At 28.9% G+C, this 12456-nt stretch overlaps 1 protein-coding gene across 1 annotated transcript; it reads right to left on the bottom strand.

Annotated features, from left to right (window-relative positions):
- Nucleotides 1-1948: 1948 nt before the first annotated feature.
- LOC110635367 (auxin-responsive protein SAUR32) lies at nucleotides 1949-3786 on the bottom strand. Its single transcript, XM_021784671.2, has 2 exons — nucleotides 3068-3786; nucleotides 1949-2277 (listed from the first exon to the last, which is right to left on the bottom strand). The coding sequence occupies exons 1-2, from the start codon at nucleotides 3416-3418 to the stop codon at nucleotides 2185-2187; spliced, it is 444 nt and encodes a 147-aa protein (XP_021640363.2). The 5' UTR covers nucleotides 3419-3786; the 3' UTR covers nucleotides 1949-2184.
- Between the last annotated feature and the right edge of the window lie 8670 nt (nucleotides 3787-12456).

Below are 12456 nucleotides of genomic sequence, written 5' to 3'. Positions count from 1 at the left end.
GGGTTGCAAGACTATAATAGTTTTTTAAAGAGAGAGCATCAAGGGTAGCTTTAGCCTTTTCTTTTATGTATGATGTATGGGTAAAGGGACATGTAAACTATGAATGGATAGTACTGTGCTGGTAATTTAAGAAATTTGAAGTTACATAGTACTTTTAAGTATGATGATGTATATGCCATGTTAAGCCTTTTTAGATGTATGTATGTCGAACTATTACACTTTAGAGCTTATGTATGTTGAGATTCAAATTATGAATTATTTTTATGTTAAAGATGTTTATGTATGGATGAAAAGAGTAAGGTGTAATGGTTTAAAGTATGCTTAGATGGTGACGTACAGGAATATCTGTATGTTTTTTAGGTTTTAGGCTTGCTATAGGTTCCAACAGCTTTAAACTGACCCAATCTCTAGCACCGGTAATGACCCTTGGTTTGGGTCGTTACAGGAGTCGAACTCAAGACTTAATTTTCTCACTTAATTAGTTTACCACTAAGCTAAAGAAGGCTCAAATGTTAAAACTATCTTCATATTTAACATATTTCAGTTTAGTTTGATTTATCAAATTTTTTTTTCTCCAAAATCAAACCAAACTAAATAAACCAAAAATTATAAAAATCAAAATCAAACCAAACTGATTACCATATAAATCATACAAAATTACTAAATTTAATCAGTTCAATCAAATATTTCAATTCAAACCGAATATTGCTCACCCCTAGAGCTTGGCACAATAAGAGCCAACACCTGAAGGAGTACCAAGGAAGAATTACCTATAGAGGCAACAAAAGGCACCTAGTTAGGAAAAATTTTAACATAGTCTCTCCTACAACATGAGCATCTAGAAAATTGGTCATTCAATTTTAAGACCAATTTTCAAGTCAATGATCAAACACAACCTGCAAGGAAGTACAAAATATGTAGAATCATCCAGTTGGTGTAGTTCAATTATTACCATCGCAACGTGGACAAAAATGTTAATACTTGAGTAAGAAAGGCAGGCAAACTAAAATACCCAACTACCAAAGAAACCAATTATTGAGGTACTTGTGGTAGGAGAACTAATACCTAGGAGAGTTATCAAGGAACCTGCAATAGGGAAGTAGAAGCCACCTCTAGAAAAAAGATAACATGAGTGGCAATTTGGGTTGGTGAATTGTGTTCGTGTCAACACGAATACGGCACGAACACGATTAATGGTCGACACGAACACGACACTATTAATGAATCATTATTACACGAGAAGACATGACACGGCTAATATTAAATTGTATTGGGTTAATTCAACACAACATGACCCATTTAAGTCGATTAATATGAATTAACATATTTAACACGAATTGACACAACTCGATACATTTAACAAGACTTGACACGACCCAATATAACTTATTCGGCACGTTTTGACATAAATCAATATTTTTAATCTTTATAAATTAATATATTAATTAAATTTACACATTAATTTTAATTATACATAAATTTAATAATATATAAAAAAACATGCAATATTTCAATAGTTAGTAATTTAAAAAAAATGTAAAAAACAATATAATTTATATAATTTTAACTTGCTATATAAATCATAAATTAAATAAATTTTAATAAAAAAAAATAAAAATCAACTATAATAAAGCTCTAGTATAATAAGTAATTAAGTTTGTATATAATTTGTGGGTTAATGGGTCAAAATGGGCTTAGTAAATTGGCAGATTAGCAGGTCAAAATAGGTTAGCGGGCCATAAGTCAACACGTGACATGAATAATAAAACGTTTCATAAATGTATCTAATAAAGCTAGTGGGTCAACCAGCTATATAACGTGATTATTGGAATGTGACATGACATTATTGGGGTGTTATAACGGGTCGACATGATTCTGACACAAATATGAATAAGCTCAATCCAAACCCTTTATTTTCATGGCATGTTTGTGTTGTGTTCAAGGATAATGTCTAAAATTGCCACCCTTAGACAGATTCCATATGCAATATCCACATCAATACAACACCTACAGATGTTTAAACACAGATTTAACCTCTAATATCACAAAATCACTTGATGAATTGGAGAAGCACTCGGAGATTTTCAAATTAGATGCAAATTTCCATAGAGCCAATATAAAAAAATGTTGAGCAGAGCTAAAAGCAACATTCAGGAGGCGTGAATCACTTGAACGACGATAAGCTTAAAAGGCCCTGGGATTATCGACGGCGATGCAACATTGATAGTGGTGTGTGGCGATGCAAACGGCACTAATACCCCGAAGTTGAAGTGCAAACTGAAAAAAAATAATAATAATAATAATAAGGAGAAGAAGAATAATGGTGATGAGGTTTTGGCTTGTGGTGAGGAATAATATGATGATTTTTGGGGTGAGAAATAAAAAATGGGGAGTTGTTAAAAAAAAAAAGTGAGATGGAATTTTAATTTTCAAAGCTCTATAGTTTTTTTCAAGCAATCAATATAAACTCTCTTTCAATTACGTGTTCATTTCATTGTAAGATATTAGACAAATCTGCGTAGATAAAGCATGTTCCTATAATTATCTGTTTTAGAAGTCAATAAGCACATTAGATCTACATTCAAGCCGATAGCCAGTTAAATTGTGTTCACAACAATGATAAGAAAAGTTAGAAAATTAAGCAAAATCATTTGATAGAGGATATAAACTTTATGCTTATCCGTATTTGCGTTTTGGTCCCATCAAAATTTAGCCGAAACATTGGAACAAACAAATTAAACTTTATATGGGAAACAACTAGACAGAAAGAAATAATAATAATAATCAAATGGCTCAAAGTAAACCCTTTGCCCCTTTCCATGTTCCAGCCGTCTCCTACACGTTCACATACTACTCTATTTTGTTGTGTTCACATTGCAAGAACGTTGGAGAACTTGTAAACCCAATAACATCCTTTCTTTTTTCCATTCAATATTTCGTCATTATCATTTTCAATATAATATTGGAAGAAAAAAAATATGTATATGTATATATATATATATATATAAAAGAAAAAGGATGATTAATTGAGAACAAACTTTACACAGTTACATGATAAAAATCAAACCCTGAAGCACAAAACATGGTGGTGGCCGTGATTGGGCTTTTCCTTGTCGATCATGCCTTGAACGTTGCGAAATTCCTCGACATGGCAAGGGATAGTGATGAGGCCTTTCTGGTCAAAACCATACTCTTCCTCGGCTTCTTTAAGCAGGTGCATGAAGAGAGGGTGATTTATGTAAATCACAGGGATTACAATCCTCTGCTGCTCCTCACCTTGTCCCACCAAGATCGCCAAGCACCCTTTTGGGATATCTTTCAACTCTTTCTTGCTGCTGCCTTGGTGATGAAAGTGAAGATGGGGCAAATGGACATGGAAATTCAAGTGATGATGGTTTCTATCTCCACTGATCCCCATATCAAGAAAACAAGAAAAAAATCAAGGAACAAGGAAATCAAAAATCAAGAAAGAGAGAACACAAGGTTAGAGAAGAAGAGAGAAAGGCCAGGGATCAGATGCAGAAATGGCGAGAGAGAAGAGGGCAAGGGAAGAGTCTGTGAGAGAGGTGGGTATATTGGTCATGTTAGATAAGAAACAAACACAAACAACATATGCACAAGAAGGGAAAAAAAAAAAAGAATGGGAGATTATTAAATGCTGGATGTTGGGTTTTTATAGGGAGATGGCCAGATGGGTGAAGCAGCCTAGCAAATTCCTCAAGGAGGTTAAGAGTTTGCCTAGTTAATACTCAAAGGAAGTTTTGTTCTAGACAAAGAAATAGCTGAAACATTCATATCTTTTGTGGCCTTTTATTTTATTTTATTTTTAAATAAATAAATTTCTTTGCCGTCTAAGATAAAGTTTTCTTTATTTTTCATTTTCTTTTATTCGCCACTGTTTTCATTTACAGCTGGAATTAGAACGCGCTCTATACAGGTCAGTGTTACCATTTCCACGAAGTATGCGAATCTAAGACATAGAATTTGACTTTTCGGATAAGCATTGCTCAAAGAAAATAGAATATCATTAATTATTTTTAATTAATACAATGATTTTTTTTTTCTAAAGTCTAGTATTTAATGAGTTACTCGAATTCGGTAGAGATTTCTACTGCAATTTTACTGGAGATTTTAGATGAAAATTTCATCTTATTTATTAAAAGTATATTTTTAGTAAAATTAATAATTAATGATTAGATTTATGTTGAATTTGTTTTTGTGAAGTTTTAATTTTTTTTTATTGAAGATAAGAATCAAATATAAAATTTATAGATTAAATATCTAATTTTGATAAATATGATAAAATTCTTTCTTTTGGTAGCAATACATTCAATTTTTTCGGTAAAAAATATGAGATGACCAACCGAAAATTAATGAAATTACTAATTGTATATAGATTACTAATCCAACACGAATTGATGGTTTTTCATTGATTTAGGCTATTTTCCTTTTTAAGCAAATTATATATTATTATTTCCTAAAAAAATATTATCAGCATTCATCTGGAAAAAAAATAAATAACGGCTATTTTGGAAGACGATAAAGATTAGTTGCACAAGGCAAATCGCACCAGGAAATTACGATTGAAAACTGTTAAGACACGTGGATAACGAGTGGTAAATTGCTGGTCCATGTGCGTCCCCGTAAGCGATAATCCTGATCGAAAATGAGAAAATTATACAATGAAATAGGTGTACCAACTAGAATGTCGTTGTTGGTACAATTAACCACTTAAATATTAATGTCTATTTATTTAAAAAAATAAAGTAAAAATAAGGAATTTTTAAAAAATTAATATGGATTAATTTTCTGTTTTTGTTGTCATATATGATATTACTACTAATTTTTTTTTAATTTTATAAAATAATTTTAGATATTAATATTTTTAAAAAAATTAATATTTAATTTTATATTTTAATAAAATTAATTATTTAATCTCTATATTTTAAAAAATATATTATTTAATCCCTATAATTTAACTTTATTAATTATTTAATTTTATAATTATTTTTTTATATTTAATTATCCTTTTTTATTTCTCTTTTTATATTTTTTTCTCTATGTCTACACATTTTTCTCTCTTATTCTCTTTTTATTTTCATCTGTCAATAAAAATAATATAAATTATTTACATAAAAAATTAATTAATTTCTTTAAATTTTTAAATAATTAAAAGAAATTATTTATAAGCAGAGAAAATATAAAATAATATTTAAAAAATAAAAATTTAAAAAAATATATAAATTAAAATTTAGTCTCTAAATAATAAAATTTTTAATTTTATTTAAAAATATTTTTTTAAAATATAAAAATTAATTAATTAATTTCACTAAAATAAAAAAAATTAAATAATTATATTTTTTAAAATATATGAATTAATTAATTAATTTTTTTAAAATAAAAAAATTAAATACTAATATATATAATATAATTAACTAAAATTTCAAAGAAGAGCATAAATAATTTAATAAAAATTTTAATAAAATTAAATAATATATAAATATAATTAATTTTATTAAAATAAAAAAATTAAATAATAATTTTTTTTTATATTTTAACAAATTGTTACACCAAATAAAACACTCTAATTGATAAACAGTCCTTTGTATAATTTCTCCCCAAGATAAGGATACGTCATGCTAACGCCAGCATCTGAGAATCAACCAATAGGAGGCCTTGAACATGTCCAAGTAGCATCACTAAACGTCACGTCACCTTAATAACCGTTTCATTTTTTAATAAAATTATTATAAGGGTAGAATAAAATATTAATTAAAAATATGCTCAAATTGGGAGTTAAAGGGGAAATTGTACTGGAAGGAGTGAGGAGTTAAAACAAACAGAGAGACTGATAAGGCGGGATACCCATTTTGCCCTTGAATTTTCTTTATAATTGCGTGTCAAGGTCCGATTCAAATCCGGATCATGCGGCACAGTTCATTGCAAAATCGCTGTGAAGAAATGAGCATGTGCTTTCCCTGTTGCTTGAGTTGGTCAAGTTCGCAATTTCCATTCTTAAGAGTTTAAGGTAGAGATCTGAATTTGTTATGCTTTTGTGGATGTTGAAATATCAAGTTATTGATCCATAATTAGCATTTTAGCCATTTAGCTAATAATCAATATGAGAATTGTTTCATTTTCAATTATCATTTTGATTGAATAACTGAATTTAATTTTATTTTTTTTAAATTTCAATTATTAACTTTAAATATTTAATTAGTAAAATTCTGAAATAATTAAAAATTTGCCATAATAATTTAAAATTATTATTATACTACTAAAATTAATATTTTTAATTATTAATTTTATCTTTTCATTTATTAATTATTGATTAATAACATATATATATATATATATATATATATATATATATATATATATATATATGTAAAGTAAATATATTTTTCGTGGAGCTATCATGTAACACTTGTGCTTAGTAATTTACGTTGTACTTACTATTACTTACTATATAAAGATTAACTTCTCTATAATTAGTATTCATTATTTTTATGCCAATAATTAATTTTCTTTTTATTTTCTTTTGAAGTATATTTATTATTTAATCTTTATTAATTTTTTTGCATATGATTAATAATAATTTTAATATATAAAATATTTTTGTTTATATATTTTTAATTTTTATATATGAAATAAAATAATGTTTTGATGTTATTATTAATTATTCCATATTTTATTTATATTATATTTAAATAAATTTTTTTTATCTCTCAATTTTTTAATAAAAATTTTATAATAAAAATAATAAAAAAATATAACAATATAATAAAAATACTGATTAAAGATGTGGAAGTTAGGTTAAATCATATGAACATTTTCATCACTCTAAAATATCAAATTTTTCTATGTCCTCTTATATTAAAGAAAAATAGTATATTTAAATATTAATTTTATTTAGTAATATTAATATTATTCTAAAAAATAATATTAAAAATACAAAAGTATAAAAATAGTACAAAAGAAAAAAAATATACGTATGTACTACATAAAATTATAAGTTCATAGAAATATATATATATATATATATATATATATATATATATATATATATATATATGTGTGTGTGTGTGTGTGTATGTATATTAAAGTTTCATATTATTTAATTATTACCCTTTAATGCTACAATAAGTAAGTTATAATGTATTAATTAATTAATTAATATATAATATTTCAAAAATTTATTGTTTTAACATGATCACTAATATTCATCAAATAATAATATTAATTATTTATTAATTGCATTATAAAAAATAAAATTGAATATTAATAAAAATTTCTCATTTAGCATAATTATGTAAATAAAATTTTATTTCTTTATTTTATAATTTATTATATATATATTCAAATACTTCATACACATGTCAGTGATGGGAATAGGCCACCATTAAAGTCATGGCACTTTTAATGGAATCCCGATTTCCATATAACTCACACTTACACATACTCTATAACAGTTGTGAGATCCCGAAGGACCAGCTCATTGCTAGATGAGCCTGCCTCGGTTTTTTCACTACAGACTCACGCATGCTAGCTCTCTCCTTGGCATTTTGCCTCTTTTTTTTTTTTTTTTAATCAAAGATAGAGCATATGCACACATAGATTAGTGACAAGAATTGACCTGCATTAAAACCATAACAGTTTTAACGAAATCCTTGTTTCTATATAACCCACACTCATACACTCTCCATAATGGATATGAGATCCCAAAAGACTCTATTAAATGCATACTAAGAAAAGATAAAAATAAATTAAAATTTATTAAATATATAAAAAGAAGAAAGAGGGAAAACTTCTAAGTACTCCATGTGACTACTTTTTTATAATATAATTTTAAATTATTTTATTAATTTTAATAATAGTTAAATTTTATAATTAAAAGAAATATTAGAAAATTTAAGACAATCTAAATAAAAAATTTATAAAATTTTAACAATTAAATAAATATTAATTAAATATATATAATATTTTCAATTATTTAGTCATGAAAGTTGAGGTAAAGTTACTTAAAAGAAAAATAAAAAGAGAATTACATAAAAAAATAGAATTAATTACTCATCATAAAAGATAATAATTACTCTAATTATAAAATATGATAATCTTTATATGACAAGTACCACATGATAACACCAAGAGAAAATCTATCTACATGGCAACATCAAGAAAAACTCTACATACTTTATACATATGACTATAAAGTTAAGGTAAAGATAATTGAAAAGAAAATAAAAAGAGAATTAAATGCTTAGCCTCAAAATAGTAATTAATATAATTATAAAACATGATAATTTTTACATGGTTGGTACCACGTGGCAACACCAAGTGAAATTTTATCTACATGGCAACACCAAGAAAAGCTCTACCTACTTTAGACATATAGATAGATAGATAATAAACATATAATTTATATCGTTGTTATAATTTTAAACAAGTATTGATTTTTGAAGAGAATTTTACATTATTATTGCAACAACCTAAATTTTTGTAAAAATAATAAAATAATTTATTATTATTATTCTAATTTTATTTTATTGATGTTATTATAATTTAAAGGCTTCATTTAAAAAAAATTATTTTTAAATTAAATTAAATTTTAAATCTTGATTTAATTATTAGATAGAATTAATTATACTGAATAAAGATTATTTTACTATTAGATTTTATACTTTGTTTTAATTGTTGATTTTATTATTTTATTCATAGTGTAAATATTTCAAAGAATATTTATAATTATATTATATTAAGATGGTTAATTAAATTTTACACAAACTTTTATTTAAGAAAGATGTTTATTATAATTGTTTTAGAGTATTTTATTTTATATTATTTTAAAGTTTTGGATCTTTTAATAATAATAATAATAATAATAATAATAATAATAAGAAAGATGTTTATTATAATTGTTTTAGAGTATTTTATTGTGACACCCCTTACCCGTGTACAGCATACCCGAGTAAGTAATGCCACCTGATGTACCGGCACACTCTAATATTCCTCAATTAATTTAGACAATGCTTTTGCATATAATTTATGAAATACAATTTATTTAAACCATTTATCAAAAGTATCATTCATTTAAGGTTCCGAAAATTTTTAAGAAAATCCAGTGAATCTGCTAAAAATGGAGAAAACCGTTCTTCGGAACCTGTTAAAAACACTTCCAATATTTTTATTCCATCATCTCAAACTCCAATATCAACACCAAACTCAATATCAATATCTCAATAATTTGTCAATTTCAGGTCTCAACAACCTTTTCATTTCTCAAAACATCCCTTTCTCAGGGTTCTCATATATAAACAACCATTAAATACTCAAATTAATACCATACATGACCATAAATCTTTATTATTTACAATAAGCTCAAAATACATTACATAAATCCCAAATACATATGAGAAATAAAAATTTAATTACAAAATGACAAAATGACATCTAGTGTCCTACCAATGCACTGCGGATGGACTCACCCAGTCTGTGGTCTACTGGGCTCGCGATCGGGATCTCCAGTACCTATGCGTGGCAAAAGCAACGCGCGAAGCAATAATGCTTAGTGGTGTAATAATATAATAAAAGAAAATAGCAAGAAAATAAATGTGTAGAGAATGTGTATGCTTTCTTTGTTTGGTATTGATATATTCATTGTTTCATTAACGTTGTTCACTTTTATTCATTTGGTTGCCCCAAGTAACCTACACTAGACGATCGGATGGATAATGTAAATCGCACTGGGTACCTAGTACCTCGGGCTGTCACACCATCGGTCACATATGCATCTCCCGGTGTGCAACAGAACAGCTAACAAGCTGTAAATAATATCAGGCACAAGGCCAAGTCTCAATGCAAAGTCAGAATGACCAAAAGCCATGAAATCACAGAATGGCATTTTTGCCATGTGCAGTACTGCTAACTGAACCCTATTGGCATGCCAAACTATCCAAACCAATCTTGTTAGGTATACTAGGGCATTTGAAACTCTTAAAGTTGTCAATTTGTGAATTTCAACTTTTTTGGTGTCACTATTCATCATTGGTCAACAAAGATGTTGACTTTTAGAATAAAAATGTGTACATCAGCTTTGGCACTCCCAACATACCACATTTGGTGTTTAAAACTTGTTGGCATTAAGTGTTTTTGCCATTCCAAAGTGTAACTCAACACAAACAGATTTTTCAATTTTGGTGAGTCAACTTCACTGTTCCATTGGACACTGTTACTATTGGAATTTGAGGAAATGTAAAACATGAAAGTTGTTCCTTATTTTGTCTAGTTGAATTTCCTTTTTTGAATCACTCCATTTGGAGTTTTGTAGCTCCAGATATGGCTCAAAAACCCAAGCTGTCCGGATATGCATTCTGCAGAAATTTACCATATCTACAGTGCATGAACAGTAACTTGAGTCACTTGGTTGAATGGGTTCTGGCCATAATTTGGGGTAGGTTTCTTCATGAAAGTTGTTTGTATATGTCTTAACTTGTTGCTGTAAAAATTTCAGGCCAATTGACCAAGTCTACAGTGAGTTATGGCCAAATGAACAGTTACTGTTCATTTGGCAAATTCTGCAGAATTCAGTGCAGGGCATCCGGATTGTGGCTGAGTTTTGACCCTTTTGCTTTGGTCTTTTGGGCATGGTTTCTTCAGCAAAAATGTGACATTATAAGCCTAGTTTCATGTCCAATTGGCCAAACACCAATTGGACTACCACTGCCCAAGTTATGGCAGTGCAAACGGACTGAATTTTCAGTCCCTATGCTGCTGTCCTAGGCAGCCTGCAATCCTCACTTTGCAATCTCATTTTTCTGTCCCATTTATGGTCAACACATCTAAAATGGTCACTAATTGACCATTACAATGTGCCCTAACAATTTCCTAAGCCAAGTCACACTTTCACCTTCCCAAACCCTAATTTCCATATGAATTTTTACAACATGCTTTAATTAACTATCTCATTCCATAATCACATGCATACATGGTTTAATCTTGATCTCTAGTCCACTTTAAGTCCATCAAAACACTCATTCCTTTTTATTCAATAGGGCTGCTGAAACTTAGGGCATGGATAGACATAGATTTCATTCATTTTAGTTACAAATTCCTACTTATTCCAAGTCTCTAACATAGAATTTAAAAAGCTTTAGATGTATATATGCACTAACCTTGTTTGGGTAGAATTTCCAAAGCCCTAAACTCCAATTTCCTTCCTCTTGTTGGCTGCCAAGAGCTTGTTTAAGGTGTGGGGTAAAGTTTTAATGAAGAGGGGTTAGGGAAATATGGTGGAATGATGAAGATCTAAAGCTTGAAAAAAAAAAAAACTTGAATGGAGGTGGCTATGGAGGTGAATTTCGGCTGGTCTCTTGGGGAGGGTGGCTGCTGCACTTTCTTTCTTATTTTGGTCTTCATTTTGTCTTTTTATTTGTTAGTCAATTGATAGCTTAATTTTGATTGGTTGGTGAGTAAGTGAGTGACCTCATATGATGTCATTTTTGCATTATTTTGCATTTTCTTTTCTTTTCTTTCACTACTCATTTCAAATTTCATTTCTAGTAATGTTTATTCATATTTAATGTTATATTAATTATTTACTCAATTGGACAAGTCGGCCAAAAATCACCTCGGAAGGCGAAATGACCAAAATGCCCTCCATTTGGCTTAACGGGTCAAAATCGTCTGTACCGATTGAAAAATTTTTCTAGGTATTTTCTTGGCATTCTAATGCCATGGTAACCTCAATTACCCTTCTCTGGAGTCCCAAAAATTATTTTATAATTTTTCCCACGGGTCTAGGGCTCCTCGTTGCGATAACCGCAACTTCCCTCCGGTTACCCATCGCTTGGGCACCGGCTCATTTAACTTGGTTGTATTTTATTTCTAAAATTTTTACTAAATTTTTCTTATTAATATTTGAGTTAATTATGGTTCCTGACTTTAGTTTAAATATTTTTCCGGACATTCTAGCTGTCCGGACCGACACCGGTCACCGGAACAGTAGAATGTACGGAGTGGTTACCGGGAGGGTGTTACAACTCTTCCCCTCTAATTTAAATTTCGTCCTCGAAATTTACCTGATGCAAACAGTTGAGGGAACTGTTGCCTCATCGACTCTTCACTTTCCCAAGTTGCCTCCTCGGTGTTGTGGTGCCTCCAAAGCACTTTCACCAATGGAATTTGCTTGTTTCTCAACTCTCTCACTTCCCGAGCCAAGATCTGTAGAGGTTCTTCTTCGTATGTCAAATCCGGCTGTATTTCAATTTCTTCTCTGGAGATGACATGTGAAGGATCTGAGCGGTATCTTCTGAGCATGGACACGTGGAACACATTATGGATCTTGTCCAGCTCTAGTGGTAAAGCTAGCCTCAGAGGCCACTTTGGACCCACACGTTCAATGACTTCATAGGGGCCAATGAACCTAGGGCTCAACTTACCTTTTCTTCCAAACCTCAA

This window comes from Hevea brasiliensis, chromosome 2 (genome assembly GCF_030052815.1).
Source record: "Hevea brasiliensis isolate MT/VB/25A 57/8 chromosome 2, ASM3005281v1, whole genome shotgun sequence".
Taxonomy (NCBI): Eukaryota; Viridiplantae; Streptophyta; class Magnoliopsida; order Malpighiales; family Euphorbiaceae; genus Hevea; species Hevea brasiliensis.
The sequence above is the reverse complement of the archived record's forward strand: the minus strand, read 5'-3'. Positions and strand labels throughout refer to the sequence as shown.

Coding starts and splice junctions, on each gene's coding strand:
- LOC110635367 (XM_021784671.2), bottom strand. CDS start 3,418: ATGGGGATCAGTGGAGATAGAAACCATCATCACTTGAATTTCCATGTC. Junction 2,278..3,067: donor ACCATGTTTTGTGCTTCAGG/GTTTGATTTTTA, acceptor ATTTTTTTTCAG/TTTGCACTTCAACTTCGGGG.